Source organism: Camellia sinensis, chromosome 7, assembly GCF_055761805.1.
Source record: "Camellia sinensis isolate YWXY chromosome 7, ASM5576180v1, whole genome shotgun sequence".
Lineage (NCBI taxonomy): Eukaryota > Viridiplantae > Streptophyta > Magnoliopsida > Ericales > Theaceae > Camellia > Camellia sinensis.
The window spans coordinates 56,153,367-56,173,664 of record NC_138967.1 but is presented as its reverse complement, the minus strand read 5'-3'; the positions used below and the strand labels follow the sequence as shown (position 1 = coordinate 56,173,664).

At 33.1% G+C, this 20,298-nt stretch overlaps 1 protein-coding gene and 1 pseudogene across 2 annotated transcripts in view; both read right to left on the bottom strand.

Annotated features, from left to right (window-relative positions):
- Nucleotides 1-6,322, bottom strand: part of LOC114305773 (monothiol glutaredoxin-S15, mitochondrial-like) — a 147,235-nt pseudogene extending 140,913 nt beyond the window's left edge. The window contains exons 1-4 of the transcript XR_014335344.1: nt 6,200-6,322; nt 5,512-5,565; nt 854-931; nt 727-782 (exon numbers count right to left, since the gene is read on the bottom strand). The product of XR_014335344.1 is annotated as a monothiol glutaredoxin-S15, mitochondrial-like (transcript). The remainder of the gene's footprint in view (nt 1-726; nt 783-853; nt 932-5,511; nt 5,566-6,199) is intronic.
- Nucleotides 729-18,655, bottom strand: LOC114284388 (monothiol glutaredoxin-S15, mitochondrial-like). Its single transcript, XM_082880744.1, has 5 exons — nt 18,569-18,655; nt 7,749-7,883; nt 7,529-7,606; nt 854-931; nt 729-782 (listed from the first exon to the last, which is right to left on the bottom strand). The coding sequence occupies exons 1-5, from the start codon at nt 18,653-18,655 to the stop codon at nt 729-731; spliced, it is 432 nt and encodes a 143-aa protein (XP_082736870.1).
- Nucleotides 18,656-20,298: the final 1,643 nt, after the last annotated feature.

Sequence of the window (20,298 nt, the reverse complement as noted above, 5' to 3'; positions counted from 1 at the left end):
TTTTGTGCTGTAACATTGTCAAACTTGACCCTAATATATGAAACTGGGTCACAATTTGACTAGACAAACCCTTCATCTGGTAAATCAAAATCTACATAAAATGAAGTTTCTAGACCTCAAAACATTGAAGGAACCACCGCGACTTAAGCAACCAGGCTAGTTGCCATAACACCTGCAGAAAGAGGACTGTCTTACCAATACCCATACCATACAAGCTTACTACAAAATGTATTCAGGAGGCACCTACCAACTTGCAAGAGTAAAGCACAAAAACGAAGACAAAAAAAAGGAAATAATTTGGAGGGAAATAAAATAAAAAGAACAAGAACTGAGGAGCCTCAAAATACATGCATGATGTCTTTATATGCTTGAATAGACAAGTTGATATGATTGTTGCTATTGTCTCACCATAAGATTGCAATATGAACTCTGATACCATGTTGAATTATTGGTCATCAACTCATCTAAAAGCTTAGAGAGAGGGCTAACTTACTTTATCCTCAATGGTCCAATTATTCACAAAGTTTTCTACACAGACTCACATTCAAAATTTTGGTAGCCAAGAACATTAAACATCAAAGGAATGGGATCCGTACTTTAACTAAACATTATTGGATCAAGTCAACAAACATTCAAAGCTGAACATGCTTATATCTCATAATTCTTCATCATCAAAGACAACTATATTCCTTGGTGACTCTACATGTTCAGTAATGATAAACTTACTCTTAATTCTCCTGGTTGGCTGCAATATCTTTAAGCATTTCCTTCAACTCGCCAGTCTACATGACAGACCAAACCATTAAAGTAATGTATACCAGGCTAAAGAATAGCAAGTTTGGTATGAGAATACCTGGTGCATGTTGAGAATGATGTCTGATCCTCCAACAAACTCCCCTTGATGAATATCTGTGGAAACGTGGGCCAGTTGCTGCAATGAAAGACCATGGGACAAATTGAAACACTTAGAAACTAGACATTTGTTTATCAACATTTTGGACCAAAATGGCTGCTAAGTAAAGACCAACAGCAACTCCGTTCGAAAATGTTGTTTCTCAGTAATTTGCATCAATTAACCAGGAGTCATGACAACTGAGCTTAATAGCTTATTCTCACAAATGATCCCAACAACATGTGCGACAGACAAACAGACAACCTTGTGGATATATATATAACGCAACCACATCCCGAAAAATTCAATCAAGACTTGGCCACATATGTAAAACAACAAATGAAGTGCCATTAAAAAAAGAATGGCAAATTACAAGGACCTTCCCTAACTATTGCCCAAATAACAACAGGCCCAATGGTATGGAGAAATGAGATTGGCATCCCCTAATCCACCTCAAAAGTTAACTCCATTAATAGAAAATGTGAAGTGATAAAAATGCCCTCTCTACGGGTGTAATTTTGGCCCGGCCCGAGTCAACCCGCCGTCAAGCCTGTCAAGCTCCCCAAAAAAATCGGGTCAAGCCACTTGTGCAAAATCTGGGCCTAGTGGGTAATTGGGCCTGAAGAGGGCTTGGTTTTTTTTTAGTCTTTTTTTTTTAAATCAAAAATAGCTTAAAAATTAAGTTATGTGTCGCACGGGCCGGGCCTCAGATTGGGCCAATGGGCCTTGGGCTAGGCCAGGCCAAAAAACCAATGGCCCATGCCCTAGCACGAGGGGATATGGGCAGGCCTGGTCGGGCCTCGGGCCGATAAGCCATTTTTCCACCCTACCTCTCTCCATCTTTCTCACCTTCCTCTACCACACTCCTCTACCATCTCCTCCACCCTACCTCATCCTCCAATTCCCCCTATAACAATCCAACACCGACCACTACCACCACACACAAAGAACAAGAAAACCACAAATCAATACAATACACAACAAAATCAAAACAATACACAACATAATCAGGCTAAAAAAAAAACTCTACCCTTGATTCATCAAACACCCTCTTCATCCCCTCTAAATTAAGGGAATTTTTGGTGAAAAGCCCCTCCCATTGGGCCTATTTTGTGTGAAGCCCACGGAATTAAACAATGACTCCAAAAGCCCCTCAATTAAAAAAATGTCATGAATTGACTGAAATGTCCTTCCATATAAGTGTGGAAATATGAAACAATTAACAGTAAAAATTTACTATCAATCAAAGTAAAATTTTACTATCACTATCAAAGTAAAATTTTACTGTCACCACAAGTCCAAAAGTCAATTTGTGTTGATAAAATTTTGTTGTGGTTTAGTGTAACATTGTACTATATTTTAGAGTTAATTTTTACTATTAGGTTTGCCAAAGATTAACAACTCATACAGTGTGTCACCAACACAACTTGAGACATGAATGTAAAAGTAAAATTTTACTCTGAAATAAGAATAAAATGTTATACTCTGAATCTAAGAGTAAAACGTTACACCCTGAATTTAAAAGTAAAATTTTACTCTGTATAAAAGTAAAATTTTACTCTGAATAAGAGTATAATGTTACACTCTGAAACTAAAAGTAAAATTTTACTCTGTATAAAAGTAAAATTTTACTCTGAAAAACTAGTAAAATGTTAGACTCTGCACAAAAGAAAAATTTTACTCTGTATAAAAGTAAAATTTTACTGTGAAAAACGAGTAAAATGTTAGACTCTGAATCTAAAAGTAAAATGTTACTCTGCACAAAAGTAAAAAAGTAGAGGCAGTGTTTGTGGCAGCTGAAGTGTTTGGCAATAACCACCTCTTGACAGTAAAATTTTACTGTCATTCTAACACCAGAGTAAAATTTTACTCTAATTCTCTGAAACAAAAAACAGAGCAATAGAACAAGAGTAAAATTTTACTTTCATTATCTAAAACAAAAAGCAGAGCAATAGAACCAGAGTAAAATTTTACTCTCGTCGCCGATGATTTGTTTTTGATTAATTTTACTCTGGTTCTATCAAATGAAATCAAATCAAAAACAACAAAAATAAATCCAAAAAAAAAAAAAAAACAAACAAACAGACAAAAACAAAACAAAACAAAACAAATTAATCAACAAATCAACATATCTAATTGAGAAGAAAAACTTCTAAAACTCAATCAACAATCACAAATCTCAATGAAACTCTCATTTAATTGAGAGTGTTGATCATCGGCGACGAGATCGTCTATTGTTGTCCAAGTGAGAGATCTTTGGCTGCGAGATCTTTAGATTTGGAGATCGCCTTCATCAATTTCGTTCCTGATTTCATTCATGCGAGATCTTCAGCTCAGATTTCAAATATTTCAAATGTATGATACGTATATATAGAAGGGCAATATTGTGATAAAAAAATAGAAATTATAAAATGTCCTTATTAAGGTAGGCATTTCCTACTCAGGGGCATTTTGAAAGAAAATTGATTGGGTTATCCTTTACCCTAATAAAAAGGCCCAAAAGGGAGGTTTCACCAAAAATCCCTAAATTAAGCCCCCAACAAAACAAAAAAAAAAATTCATAAAGCAATCAACGAAAAAAAAAAACACAAATCAAACATGTTCAGTTGATAAAGGAATGGGGGGGCTTTGAAGTTGGAAGGCGTTGGATCATGGCACTCTATGAAGCACGGGTACGGGTATGGGTACGAGTACGAGTACGAGTATTGGTACTGGTACGATACAGATACGTCGATAAAGTAAAATCTAAAAAAAGTAGGGTACGGGTATGGCTTGGTACGTTTGTAAAAAAATATTTATTTTTAATTTAGAGTAATGCAAAAATTAATTAAATGGTTTAATTTGTTAAGATTTAACCTACAATTAACATTTAATGCCAAAAGTAAAGGTATAAATCAAAATTAAATGTCAATATATTAAATAACTTACAAACCAAAAACATGCTAAGTATAAAACTAAAAATAGAAAAGAAGCCTAGTGAAAGGAGTTTCATCTCTGTAGCAGAAGAAAATATTGTTTCAACTGAGGTATGGTACGGCTTGGGTATATAACAGATACGTCTAGGTACACCAAAAATTAAGAAGAAAAAATGTGGATACGTGTTTTGTGTACTCGGTATGTATGCAGAAGTATCATATGAGGTACCATACGCCGATAATTAACCGGTACGGGTTCGACATATTTTTCAAAGTACCCATGTTTCATAGATGGCACTGGAGTTGGGGTCGCAACTAGGATTGTACTGGAGGCGGCATTGGAGGGCCATAGAAGGCAATGGGGTTTGACGTGGAGGCCACTGGGGATCATCATTGACATGAACCTAGAGCCAAGCTATATATCTCTTGTTTGTGTCTGGGCGAGAAGGTTGGGTGGCAAGCAGGTTGAGGTGAGAGGTTGGTGGCGACACAATGGAATTGAGGGAAGGAAAGGTATGGTCTTTGGGGAGCTGAGGCAATGGCATGAGGGAGGGATCGTTGGGGGCAGTGGGGTGGGGTAGGAGGCAGTCGTGGCATGGTGAGTGGTAGCGAAGTCTAAGAGGGGAAATGGGAACACAAAGAGAGGGGGAATGGATAGGGGAAAAGAGTAAGAGTGAATAAAGGTAAACTAGTAAAGGTTAAAGAGTTGACCCATTTCTTGAAGGGTAAAAATAGAAAATTTAATCCAAAAATTATCGACACCATAATATTCCATCCATCTCTCTTTCTTGACACCTAACAGTGAGGCACTCAATGATATGCCTACTCAAATGTTAGGGGAGTCAGTGTCATTGTCCTATGCTAATGGGATCAACTATCTATGAAGCAGTGACACTTCAAAATAAGTGTTGTAGTCGTGTCCATTTTTTTTAGGGTACACAACAGGGGTGCATGTAAACACGGCGAGAGACATGTTAGACATGATGGGACACGATTCGGGACATGACAAGTCTTATTTTAATTTTTCAAAGCTAATTTCTAGGGTCATACTATAATATTTGGAAACAAAATGATTGGTTTTTTAAAAAATATAAAAATCATATGAAATCATCAGCAATGTAACACACATCTAAAACACATTTGTGAAGTGGAGAAACAACCTTCTAACAATCCTTGGAGCCTAATGGAACACAGATTTAGGGATTGTTTGCACAGTGCTACATTAGTATACTTTTTGACTTTTTACGAAAAAATATGAAATGTGGGTTGGGGTTGAAGTGATGTAGTAGAGAGGTGATGTGATCCAAATAAGAGGCGATGTGACCCAAATAAGATAATTGTTTAACACATGCCAAACAAAGCCTTAGTCTCTGGTTAATTAAAATTTAGTTTTTTTTATATTAAATTAGTGCTGGTTTTTATTAATTCTAGTTGTTTATGAATGTAATATTTACATACATAGCAAATAAAATATTTTTTTTACATATCCCCCCACTGTATCCATGTCCTGAATTTTTTGAAATTACTGTGTCCCATGGCCTGTATCCGTACTTCCGAGGCAATTGTAGTTTGGGCAATTGTTAGGGAACGTCCGTGTAATTTTCCCAAAAGAAAAACATATACCTTTATCAATAAGGCAACAAGGAAAATTACTATAAAAGTAAACTGTTGAAATGGAAATAAATTTGATAAATGAAAAACTACCTGAACCCACCAACTTTTGAAAATATTCTGGCATGGCCATGTATCCTTTGGCCACTGTTGGATGGAACATTCAATTAGATAAATTGTAACCTCACTTGAAATAACTGCTATTCAAATACATCATTAGGAAATTCATTTTAAGTTCCACACCATGTTAATTTTAGAATAAATATACTCTATTTTTATGATATCATGTTCTTAATTAAAACAAGTTCTCTGCCTACTTTCCATTTTTTTTTTTTTTTTTAACATTGATCTCCTGAGGTGTCTACGGGGGAGGTCCATGTAATTTGCCCAAAAGATAAGGAAACAACAAGAAACATTAAGTCTCACATTAAAAAATTATTCACAAACACCAGCTACTTTTATTGCAAGGGGGCAATTGAAACGATGTAATCTATGCACTAGCTCAGTTCTTGAAACATCAAGAAAACAAAATGCAAAAACAGAACACGCAGTCATACACCTTGAAGAACTTATACAATTTTGCAACCATTGCCCCTGATGCAACTCATATCTCCCAATAAACAATAATGTCAATTATTACAGTAATTTGAGTTCATCCTGTATTATTAAGAATTGCCAATAGGAGGGTGCTTTATATCTGAGAAGCGGGCTCTTGCTGCTCTCTAGATGTATAACAATGCTAAATGGATGTTCTAGAGAACGATATAAAGTACTATGTTACCTGAATGATTTGACAGCATTCTTAAGCTCAGGGTCTTCCAATATGTTTCTGGCACTCAAAGGAACATCTGAAAAAAGCATATCAACAGTAGAATGCCACAAACAACTTAATGTAGTCAAGTCGGCAAGGTGCAAGGCCCAGCTCAAAGTTCAAGAAGTATGACACTAAATAAAATTCCAGCTACAAAATTAGCTCCAGTCAGCTCCTCTTTTAGAGCTTCCATTGTCTCATCTTCTTGTGCTTTCCTAAGACAACTTAAGCCAACTACATGGTCATCTCTCACAACTATTCTTTTTTCATAAAACCAAAAAAAACAAAAACAAAAACAAAAATGCTCTTTAATTTGTCATTTTGACATAGTTGACTAAACACCCAAAGGCAAGTCTTGGCTGGAGGTATATCAAGAAGCACGGACACTTCTAAAGAGGTGGTGTACACCGACACGACAATGACACTAGTCAAGCACATCCAAATATGTCCAACTATTTTTAAATTTTTTTAGAACTTGGACACAATTCAGACACTTGTAAAACACATGTCTATTGTTTAAACACACATAAAACACATTACAAGTTTGAATAAAATCACTTGAAATCCAACAATAATAATAAAAAAAAAACAAAGTAAATTCATACCTATTCTCATCTTTTTTAGACTTTAAAAACTATTATCTCTGAATTGATTATTAACATATATGACATATACTAAAGGCTTATTCTTATGTATGCCATACAATAAATATATAAAATTATATATTTTGCATATGTCCCCCACGTGATGTGTCCTTTATTTTTTTTGAAAAATTCTGTGTTAGTGTATCGATGTTGTGTCCGTCTCCTGCCACATGCCCGTTTCTATACTTCTTAGAAGGTATGTGTTCAAGTGTCAAATTTATCTAATATTCATATCCAAGGATACTAGGACAAGGCTAGAGGTCATATTTATAAAATATTTCTTTTATTTGTTATGATAAAATGAAGTTTACAAACTAACATACAACATTTTATGCATATAATGGGAGTATTGTGCATAGGAAACCTGACCACTTATCCATACTTGATGGGTGCATCTCTAAATAAGCATGTTGGTCACACATCATATACGGTATACCCTTACTCAAGTGTTCAGTGTCTTAACACATACTTCAAAAATTTAGAAGAGGCCACCTACCATACCAAATAGTCACATGTACACCACATAAAAAATCACAAATTATTCAAGCTCACATAAATATATGGTTGCTCAACCCTCAACTGAACCAGAGAATGTATGAATATTGTTGAAAAACGAAGCGATAGAACACATGCTATATTCTTTCAACACTCTCACTGCTAATGAGCTGAATCCACACCGAGGAAGATCAGGCAATCCTTTCATGTAAATCGTCACAGGGTTGTCATTGACATCCTGCCATAGAAGCCAAAAGCTATCAATAAAAAAAGACTAAAAAACAAGACTAAAACTTTAATCTGGATAATTAGAGAGAGAGAAAAAAAAAAGGCTTAAGACTCAATATCTAATGTGAAAGGTACAGATGACTACTGTCAACTTGCTCAACAATGTCCTTCAAAGAAGGGTCAGAATTCTGAAGCTTATTAGTGGGCATGAAGTCCTCATGTGTGTCAGGATAATTTGGCACTGTAGTTGAGTATCGCATCCCATGGTGGTTAAAGGATCCAGCTGCCTACCAACAATTAAAGCAAAATATTAGCAATATCATTTCTATGATCAATCATTAAGAATGATTTGCTCTAAACATGAGACCAGGCCACACACTTGCTGCTTAAAATTTCAAGAAAGCCTTTTTTTGGTCAATTTTTCTAAGTGTAGTTTAACAATTAAAGCATTTTTTGTTTGCAGTTTATGATTAAGGATCCAAGAAATCTAGAACCAGATGGTTTTGAACATCTTAAAAACTAAGTGGTTTCTTTGCTGTAGGAAGAGTGCACAACACAGTCTCCTACATAAGTGAGTCTCTTAGCAAGTCCAAAATTAATGTGCAGCAGCAGCAGAGTGCTACAGTCCTAATGCCAAAAATTAACATAGTGTGATTGATAAGTTGGTAAAAATATGTAAGATAAGATTTTAAGGTTTGTATGGGGTGACTAAAGGGTAAGGGTAAGAAATGAAAGGAAAGGATTTTGGTGCCTGTTTTGGGTAATGTGTACAGTACCATGCTAAATTTTGACTCTTTTGTGTGCAATATTTGTAGAATGATAAAGGGCTGACTTGAGGTGGTTTGAAGGGTTTATTGATATAAAATAAAGTTCAATCAAGATTTAGAAAGAAGGTTCAATCAGATCTGGTTAAGGGGTTATTAGATGCTAAAAGTGTAAAAAGATTTAAGAAAAATGAGGAAAACAAAATTCTAGGCACCACACCTAGATACCAATTGGCAATTTGCATCACATGATCACACAATATCAAAAGAGTTACAAAAACTTCCACAAAATTCTCCAAAGCGCATTCTCCATTGAATAGGAGAGTTCCTTAGGAGCTGAAGGTCATACATCTCTACAAGTTTTGGTTTATATATATGAGTGAGTTGTGTTTTATTATTATCAATGTCCGCCATGCTTGCTATCGTCCATAAATCTATTAAGGGTTCCTAATCGGAACCAAATTTTCTTAGGCCTTTTTTGATTAACAGGATTAACAGTAAAATGATTTATAATCCTATGAATTAATGTAAAATTAGGTATCAAATAAAATTAGTGAGGTAACCATTTATTATGTATTCATTTTATTTTATTTTTCTTTCATATTTGAAATTATGATACCTAGCCCCTCTCAATGTTAAAAATTCGTTGATTTCGTCGAATTAAATGACCTCTGTTTATATCAAAATAAGTCAAAATACCAAGTTATTTTCCAAGCTAGGTTTAGATCGGACGGAATTCTCAAAATAAGCTAAAACGTAGTTACAAACCACACTTTTATCATTTTTGTGGTTCTCTAATGAAAAATTTGTAAAATCGTAAAAGTGTGATTACAAATCATGCTTTTAACAAAAAAAAAAAATTCAGAAAACGTTATTAGGAACCGCGCTTTTAATTAAAATGTAAAAACGTGTTTTGAAAACACGTTTTCAGTGTTGCACTCACTCTTCATTTTCATTCTCACACTCACTCTCTCTCTCACACACACTCTCTCTCTCTCTCTCTCTCTCTCTCTCTCTCTCTCTCTCTCTCTCTCTCTCTCTCTCTCTCTCTCTCTCTCTCTTTCTGACACACACACACCCACCACACTCACATCTTTTTAATATATATAAATTTTATTTTATAAATTTGGGACCAATATTAAATATATATAATAATAATTTATAATAGCAAATAATAATCAACTATATAATTTTTATAATTTTTGTAAATACAAATCATTTTTATATAATTTTTATTTTTCGAGTAGTTAGAAATAATTTTTTACAAATTAAATTGAAACAACCATACGTATGTATATACCTGCCCAAAAGTTAAAATGATAATTATTTTTTACCCTTAAATGATAATTATTTTTTATTTTTATTTCTTAACCAAATTAATTTTTAATTTTTTTTAAAAAAATCTAAAAACCAAACCATACATAGCCTAAAAATCTTTTGATAAGTCATTTCTTACGTTGGTAACTTATTTAATTATTTGTTAATTTTACGACATTTTTACCATCTGAGACATGTTTGGTAACCATTTCGTTTTCAATTTTCAATTTATATTTGCAAAAATTTAAAAAACTATCATAAACACTTGTTTGATAAATTTTTTGGTTTATAAATGGTTGTCTCAATTTGTAAATTTGAGAAAAAAACGTAAATTCAAAAAATGATTTTATATTGGTTTTTAAACAAAAATTTAAAAAGTTTACTAATAAAATTTTTTTTCAATTAATTTTATTTGAAAAAAAAATTATTTACAAGCTAACGTAAACTCATTTTTTGAATTTATTTGAAAAAAAATTAATTGAAAAAAAAATTTATTAGTAAAATTTTTTAATTTTTGTTTAAAAACCAACGTAAACTCATTTTTTGAATTTACGTTTTTTCCTCAAATTTACAAATTGAGACAACCTTTTATAAACCAAGAAAATTATCAAAGAAGTTTTTATGATAGTTTTTAAAATTTTTGTAAATATGAATTGAAAGCTGAAAACGAAATGGTTACCAAACATGCCTCAAATGGTAAAAATGTCATAAAATTAACAAATAATTAAATAAGTTATCAACGTAAGAAATGACCTATCAAAAGATTTTTAGGCTATGTATGGTTTGATTTCTAGAATTTTTTTAAAAAAATTAAAAATTAATTTGGTTAAGAAATAAAAATTAAAAACTAATTATCATTTAAGGGTAAAATATAATTATCGTTTTAACTTTTGGGCAGGTTATATACATACGTTTGGTTGTTTCAATTTAATTTGTAAAAAATTAATTCTAACCACTCGAAAAATAAAAATAATATAAAAATGATTTGTATTTACAAAAATTATAAAAATTATATAGTTGATTATTATTTGCTATTATAAATTATTATTATTATTATTTATTTAATATTGGTCCCAAATTTATAAAATAAAATTTATATATATTAAAAAGATGTGAGTGTGGTGGGTGTGCGTGTGTGTCAGAGAGAGAGAGAGTCTGTGTGTGTGAGTGTGAGAATGAAAATGAAGAGTGAGTGCAACACTGAAAACGTGTTTTCAAAACACGTTTTTACATTTTAATCAAAAATGCGGTTCCTAATCACGTTTTCTGGAAAAAAAAAATTGTTAAAAGCGTGGTTTGTAACCACGCTTTACGATTTTACAAATTTTCCACGGAAGAACCACAAAAATGGTAAAAGCGTGGTTTGTAATCACGTTTTAGCCTATGTTGGGAATTCCGTCCGAACAAAGCCTAGTTTGGGAAATAGCTTTGTATTTTGGCTTATTTTGGGAAAAGCCCCCGATTTTGGAGCAAGCAGCGTCAGAATCAGACGCATTATCTTTTTTTCAATAAATTTGAGAGTTTCTGCCTCTGTTTTTTGAAGTGGGTTTGGGTTATTTTAGTCACAAAAAATAAATTGGTTTTTAAGTTTAATAAGATAAAATATCACATTTAATTCATAATCATTATATATTTTTTTCTTACAAAAAAAATCAAAAAAATCAAAAGTCCTTCCAAAACTAGGCTTTTTAACCTCAGACTAAAATAGTCAAAAAAATCAAAAACCAACCCACTTCCCAAACCAAGTCTGTATTTATTTGCTAATGGGATTGGATAGGATGGGCCGGATTCAAAAAATTTTAAAATATTATATATTATATTAAAACAATTAAATAATTAAAAATTTGTTAAGATATTTATCAACAAATCTCATCTTATAAATAAGTACTTCAATTAGTTTTTAATTTTTTCTATTGATCTGTTAAGTTTTATTATTAGTAGAGAATTTGTTTTCGTTTGGTCCTATTTTTAATTTTGATAATGTTTTGGTAGATGGTTATACCATTTTATTAATATGGTAGATACGATGTGAGATTCTAATATTACATATATTAATGTGACACTCCAACGTAACAAGTATGATGTAACACTCCAAAAAAAACTAAAAAATCCTAGTATTCTTTTCCCAAATGTAACATGTGGCACTTCAACATGGTAGGTACGATGTGATAACTAAAAATTTCTTAGTGTATTTTTTTCAAATGTGAAAACTTGGCGGATATAATATGATACTCTAAAATAATTAAAAATTTCTTAGTATACTTTTTTCAAATGTGACAACGTAAAGGGTATGATGTAACATTTTAAGGGCATGCTTGATTGACAAGATTAGAGCATAGGATTGTGATTATTTATCTGTAGGCCCAATAATCTTGTATTTGTTTTGAAATTTTATTTTAGGATTATTAATCCAATGGATAAGTAATCCAACAAATTTGTAAGATTGTTAGTAATGAGATAGGGATGGGATTATATATTCTGAGCTGGGAAATAAAATAAAAAACTCTTTTACCATTGACTAAAAATTAAAACACTTATTATTTTTATATAATTTTATATTTTAGAAGACTAAAAATAATTTTTAAAAATTTAAAAATATTTTTTGATATTTATTTTATCAAATTAGTTTATATTTTTTTTAAAAAAATTAAAAAACAAACCAAACATGGCCTTTGTATTTTGTATTTTTATTTTGCTTTTATTTATTTATTTATATTTTTTTTTCAAAACCACATATATGAAGAAATTTTGATAAAATAAAGATTGTGAAGAAATATTAATGGAGGGTAAGATTGGAAAAGAAGATAAATATAGTTGTAATTCTATATGCATATGCTTTCTTATCCAATACAAATCAAACAATGGATAAGGAGATAATTTATCTTACTAATCTAATTGAATAGTGAATACCACATTAATTTGATGGGATTATTAATTCATTCACTATTAGTCTTATGAATCAAACATGGTCTAAAAAAACTACAAACTGCTTAGTGTATTTTTTCCAAATGTAATATGTAACACTCTAAAAAAAAATTAAAAACTCCTTAGTGTATTTTTTCCAAATGTGATACTCCAATGTAGTGAGCAAATGAGTTATTACGCATCTAAAAGGACTAAATGGATCGCAAAAGAGAAAAAAATGCTGCTATTAGCACCCCATCAATTATTTTGGACCCCCCATTTCTTTGGACCACCATTTATAAATTCTAAAGCTCTTAAAATTTCTTTTATCCCCCCAAATAATACCAAACTTATCTTTGTAAAAATATTTCATCCATTCAATTAAATACACACCCCCAAAAAGTTTCTCTTCCAAAAATCCTAACAAAATTCATGAAGGTGATAACTATTTCATCTCCACATACTTGGTCATGACCTGAGAAAATAAATGTAGGATTTTTTGTTATTGATTCAAAATTCTGCTTTTGTGAGCTTTGTGAACTCCAGGAGTTTGGATTGGTGCAGGTGAGTTTCTTTGAATTCTTTGACAGTTTCAATTCTTGTTCCTTATCTTACCCGGGTTTTGTGATTTTAAAGTTTGGAAAAGGTTCATTAATAATGTTCGGTTATCTGTTCCCGAACAAATAATAAATGTTCGGTTACCTGTTCCCGAACAAATAAACAATGTTCGGGACTGTGTTCTCGAATTTCGGTCATGTAATCGAAAGTTCAGACCCAAAAAAATGACAAACAGTTTTTGTTATTTTTGTCATTTTCTTTTCAAGAAACTCACCCTTACAAGATCAATCTCCTCTAAGCTAAAAACACCATCAAATCTATGAACCTCTTCTGAGCTTTTTACTGTTGTACTCTTCTCGTCTCATGGAGTTATGGTTGCCGAAAAAACTTCCACTCATTGTCATTGCCGGAGAAGTGTGGGTTATCAAATGGTTGTCACCATTACCGCCAGAATATTACATTCAAAGGGTTTTCAAGGTTTTGAGGATAGGTAAGTTTTGACAGGTGGAATTTAGGGAAAATAGATGGGTGGTGATGGAGGTGGGTGCTCTCATAAATCATAACTCATGATGTAGCGGGTGTGTAGGCTTAATTGTGAGATGGGTGTTCCAAGATTATTGATGTCCTTTTTAGTAATTTCATTTGAGATTATTATTGCAATAAACAAAAAACTAAAAAGGAAGGTCTAAAATAATTAATGGGGTGCAAATAGCAACACTCCAGGAAAAAATATGAAATTATATGGGTCACAAATCCAAAATATAGGATTTATTGGTTAATCTCTCTTAAAATTATAAGGATTTCGCACTCTCATAATGGTAATTCTAGATCCCTCCCTGCTATCATCGGATTTTGATCATTTCCATTCTATATATATAATGGAAAATTTACATTGCATATCTAATGACTATGAAATAGGAATGTAAATTTATAATTAATTAAATTATAAAAGATCATTACACTCAATGTTAGATGATGGAATGGAATCTCTCCATTATAAATATGAAAAGGAGAGGATCACAATCCCTTCTCATATGCTATATGTCCAAACTTGGTAGATTGAAAAAAATCAATTTGCGTTCGTTCGCTTAGTTAACAGGTATGAATTGGTTTGGTAGTTTACACATTATTGTTTTGGACCTTTTTTCAAACTATCTTTTAGTAATTCTTTATTATTTTGCACCAATTTTTTTTTATTATTTATTTAGTTAGCGGATATGAATTGGTTTGGCAGTTAATACATTATTATTTTGGACCTTTTTCCAAATTATCTTTCAATAATTCTTTACCATTTTGTGCCAATTTTTTTTATTATTTATTTTTTATAATAAAAATACAATCTCAACTTTTTTATAATACAATCTCAACTTTCATATTTCATAAAAAGCAAAAATATAATTATTAAAAAAAATGTCATTTTTTAACACACAGCATAAAAAAGATAATTTCATTTTCTTAGGAGTTGTTGAATCGGGTTGGGTCAACCATCATCTGTCCTAATTTAGGTAGATTAAAAAAAATTATATCTACATATGTCCATTCAGACCATTAAAACCGTTCATTTTGTGATAGATTGATTTTGACAAATCAGATAAATGTTTACTCACTGTCACACCCCCAATCCGGGCATGACCGGCCGTAGCCCACAGGGACTTAGCCCAAGGCACACGTAAGCCTAAACATGAACCCAAAAACCAAAAAGAATAAATGTGATGATAGCCCAGAAATAAATAAATCAACACTCAATCCAGTGACATACCACAAGTGAAAACAAGTCATAACCAACTTCCTAAAAATATATATATACTAAATGGGACACAAACCGCCCATAAATTAAAATAATTCTAAATAAAACCCAATCACTATGTATGCAAAAAACTCGACAAAGCAACCTAAAACAAATTAAATAAATGCCCTAGAGGTCCATGCAATTGAGTCCCCGCTACGCCATGAGTCGACTCTAAGTCCTTCTAACACTTGGAAATGGTAAACAACTAAGTCAGCTGATAGCTCAGTGAGTAGCAACATGGATAGTAAATACAGTTTTGAAAACCGGGTTCAATTCCAAAATAAGATATATATCATAGAAACTAGATTGACATACAGTTTGGTAAATACAATCTGTTTCAAAAAGAAGGTTCCACAGTTCAACACTTAAAATACTCGTGTCTCGCAAGAACATGATAAACAACATTTTCCACTTAAAACAGATTATAACATGAACATCAATAATTTTCTGGGTACCAATAAAAACAAATAATCTGCCACACAGTTCTCAAGACTATAAGCCCCGTTGGATCCAATACCGAACTAAGAGTCATCCTCAGGGTGGCACCTGGGCCTTTTCTCAAAGACGATCCGATTGAAGGTCACCTAGTTGTTTTTAAAGGTCTTTTCCTTACAATCGTTGAGCACTAGAGTCATCACGGCCCAACCCGGATCTGTTCTCTAGTGGCCAGAGTCACCACACACAATGGAATAATTTCCCTGGATTAAATACACACATGGTCCCAATAATCAATACACATCAGTTTCGCAAAACATGGTAGTTCATCATTATAAACATGAGACCAAAACAAATAGTTTACAGTATGCCAAGTTCACACATGTTTTAGAAATCATTTGATTCCATTAATAATATAATAATTTATCAAAACAGTTTAATCTTAAAACAACAATTTAATTTTTCAATAGTTCAGGGTAGGAGAACATTTATAAAAATATGTAGCATGAAACTACTCACCTGAAAACGAAATAATATAATCCTCGAATAGAGTGTAAAAGTCCAACTAGTGCCCTGAACCAAGTATAAAAACTACACGTCGCAACTACTTTAAAAATACAAAAAAATAGGAACTAAGTAACCTCAACTAAAGCGCACTAACACGGCTCAACCCAACTCACCGTTACTCTTAAATATTACCTAAGTTCATGTTCTTTAAGGTTTAAAATCACCCAAGACATGGGTTCCGGTCAAAACTTAATTAATTGTGACTTTAAGATAAAACAGAATTTCAAACAAGCCTTCCTAACCTATTCGTTAACTTTGAAAATTACAAAACCCACTCCACACTATTCAAAAAATTCCAAAAACCTCCAGATATCAACTAATATATCCTAAGTTTCAAACTCAATTGGTTTCACTTGATTTGCTTATCAAAATAATTATCTACAATTTATTATATCCAAACAGGTTGTTTTCTGTAGCACTTTAAAGAAATTGACGGTTCTCTTAATATACACGAGCAATCAATGCAAGGCCAAAAACGTACGAAACTAGACTCGTAACCGGTTCTAATGACACTAATTTGATAATTTTTGGATTTATACCCAAATAGAACAACACTCCCGAATTTACTGTTTCGGACTGGTTTCCTGGACAGATTTGAATACCTCAATTTATATGGATTTCGACTCCCAAAAATTATGAAAAAAATCAGATATTCAATACAATATGTAAGTGATCTACTGTAAAAATTTCAGATTAAAATTCATCCGTTTAATATGGTTTCTTAATTTTTAAAGTTCCTGATTATGCGTAGAATTTTTTTAACTAAGAATAATACCCATTCTTTATACATGAATTTAACTCCTCAAATTTCTTAACAGTATATATATATATACAAAATATATAAACCTACAACCTCCATGAATGTATAAAATAATAATGGAATAAGGATAAAAACAAAACCAAAAGGAAGAAGAAAGATAAAGACCTACCACATACCCAAAAATTACTCATTGTTTGCAATCCCCTCTTCTTTTCTTCTTCTTTTCTCTCAAACTCTCTCTCTCCCCGTGGCTACTGTGGCTGCTGTTATAGTGTTGATTAGGAACCCTAGTGTTGTTATATATTGTATTAGGCAACCTGGGGTTACTTTATATATCTAAACAAAGGCCCTAAATTATTATCTCTTAATATTATTTTATTTTCTAACCCATTAATTTAAATAAAATATAACTATTACTAGATCAAAATATGCTTACTAATTTGGCACTTAAATTTATTTATTTATTTATTTTATATAATAAATCTTGCCTCTAAATTAAAGACTTTCATCATAAATTTATTTTAAGTTTAAAATTAATTAAAAGATCCTCCAATAATATTTAATTTGCACCTTAGAATTCACCACCAAAATATTTGAGATTGTAATATTATTATTTAATTATTTACTTAATTTTTATATTCGGGTTCTCACATTCTCCCCCCCTGAAAGAAAAGTTTCGTCCTCGAAACTAGTCCGAGTAAATCATGAGAATAGATGTGGGTACTTCTTGCGCATCTCATCCTCGCGTTCCCAAGTCGCCTCTTCAACTAGATGATTACGCCACAATACCTTAACTAATTTAATTGTCTTTGTACGCAACATTTTCTCTTTCGAATCCAAAATCTGAACAGGCATCTCCTCATACAAAAAAATCCTCTCTAATCTGAAGTGGCTCATAATCTATCGCATGTGACGAACTGTGCACATATTTCCTCAGCATAGACACGTGAAACACATTATGTACTCCTGCCAACCTAGGGGGTAGAACAACGCGGTACGCAACCTCACCAACCTTCTCCAATACCTCAAATGGACTAATGTATCTAGGACTCAACTTTCATTTCTTTCCAAACCTAATGACTCCTTTCCATGGTGATACTTTCAAGAATACCATATCCCCCACATGAAACTCTAAATCTGTCCTACGATGATCAGCATAACTTTTTTTTTGTCTACTCTGAGCAGTCAATAATCTCTCTCTAATGGTGATAATTTTCTGTGTAGCATCCTCCACCAAATCAGGTCCCAACATTTGCCTCTCACCAACCTCATACCAACACAAAAGAGACCTACACTTCCTCCCATACAAAGCCTCATAAGGAGCTACTCCCAACCTAGAATGATAACTATTATTATAGGCAAACTCCATGAGTGGCAAATAATCATCCCAATTACCTCTCCACTCCAAAGCACAAGCCCTCAACATATCCTCAAGGGTTTGAATAGTCCTCTCTGATTGCCCATCTGTCTGAGGGTGATAAGCTGAACTAAAATTTAACCGAGTACCCATAGCTGACTGTAACACACCCCAAAACTTAGACACAAAATAAGGGTCCTGATCTGACACTATTGACACAGGTGCACCATGCAATCTAACAATCTCCTTCACATACAACTGTGCAAATCGAGCTAGATAATAGTTCATCCATACTGCAATAAAATGTGCTGACTTGGTTAATCTATCAACAACTACACAAATTGCATCGTGATTACTACTAGTACGAGATAAACCACACACAAAGTCCATGCTAATATGATCCCACTTCCACTCTGGTATAGATAAGGGTTGTAGTTTCCCTGTGGGTTTCTGATGTTCTACTTTAACCTGTTGACACACCAAACACTGAGCCACAAATTCTGCAATATCTCCCTTCATACCATTCCACCAAAAATGTTCATGAAGATCTCAATCATCTTAGTGCTTCCAGGATGAATGCTATAACTAGAACTATGTGCCTCCGTCATAATCTCCTTCCTCAAATCACCACCAGCAAGAACACAAATTCGGCTACGGAATCTAAGCAACCCATCATCACTAACCACCAAGTCTACATGCTTACCCTCTGCATCTCTCCTTTAATATGCTCACACTGGGGGTCAATCTCCTGAGCTAAATGAATCCGCTCTCTCAAGGTTGGCTAAACTATCAATTGACTACAATAAGCCCCATCACCAGGCTTAATAACCTCAAGCCTCAAACGTCTCATGTCTTCTACAAAACGACTCTTAATACACAAAGCAGCTGCATCTCCAATTGTGACCTTTCTACTCAAGGCATCTGCCACCACATTTCCTTCCCCGAATGATACAAAATATTTACATCAAAATCTTTAAACAACTCAAGCCATCTTCCTTGCCTCAAATTTAGTTCTTTCTGTGTGAAAATATACTTCAAACTCTTATGATCAGTGTAAATCTCACATGATTCTCCATACAAATAATGTTGCCAGATGTTAAAGCGAAAATCACTGCTACTAACTCCAAGTCGTGCGTAGGATAATTTCTCTCATGTACTTTCAACTATCGTGACACATAAGCAATCGCATTCCCATGTTGCATGAGCACACATCCTAAACCCTATTGTGAAACATCACTATAAATCACAAAACTACCACCACCTGTACGAAAGACAAGGATTGAAGCTAATATCAACCTTTGTTTAAACTCTTGGAAGCTACACTCACAATCATCATTCCACTCAAACTTACCTCTTTCCTAGTGAGATTTATAAATGGCAAAGCAATACGGAAGAATCCTTCCACAAACCGTCTGTAATATCCAACAAGCCCTAGAAAGCTACGTACATCTGCCACAGAAGTAGGTCGTGGCCAATCCGCAATTGCTGTCACCTTGGTGCTTTCCACAGATACCCCATCTTTACTCACTACATGACCCAAAAAGGATACACTGCTCAACCAAAATTCACACTTCTTAAATTTTGCATATAGTCTTTTCTCCCTAAGGATCTGTAGTACTACCCTCAAATGCTGCTCATGCTCCTCCTTACTCCTCGAATAAATTAGGATGTCATCAATAAACACTACCACAAATTTATACAGTTGGGCTTAAATACTCTGTTCATTAAATCCATGAATGTGGCTGGTGCATTTGTGAGACCAAAAGGCATCACCAAGAACTCATAATGCCCATAACGGGTTCTAAAAGCTGTCTTAAGAATATCCTCATTCCTTACCTTCAACTGGTGATAGCCTGACCTCAAGTCAATCTTAGAAAAAACTTGAGCTCCCTATAATTGGTCAAATAGGTCATCAATAAGTAGCAAAGGATACCTATTCTTCACTATGACTTTGTTCAGTTCTCTATAATCAATACACAATCTCATAGACCCATCCTTCTTCTTCACAAACAACACAGGTGCTCCCCAAGGTAAAACACTAGGTCCAATAAAACCTTTGACTAACAACTCTTGTAACTTCCTCAACTCCAACGGTGCCATTCTATAGGGCGCTTTAAAAGTAAGTGTTGTGTCAAGGACCAAGTTAATGGAAAATTCAACCTCACGGTCTGGAAAAAGACCAGGTAGATCCTCTGGAAAAACATCAACACAATCACTCACTACAGGCAACTCCTCTAACTTCTATTATGGC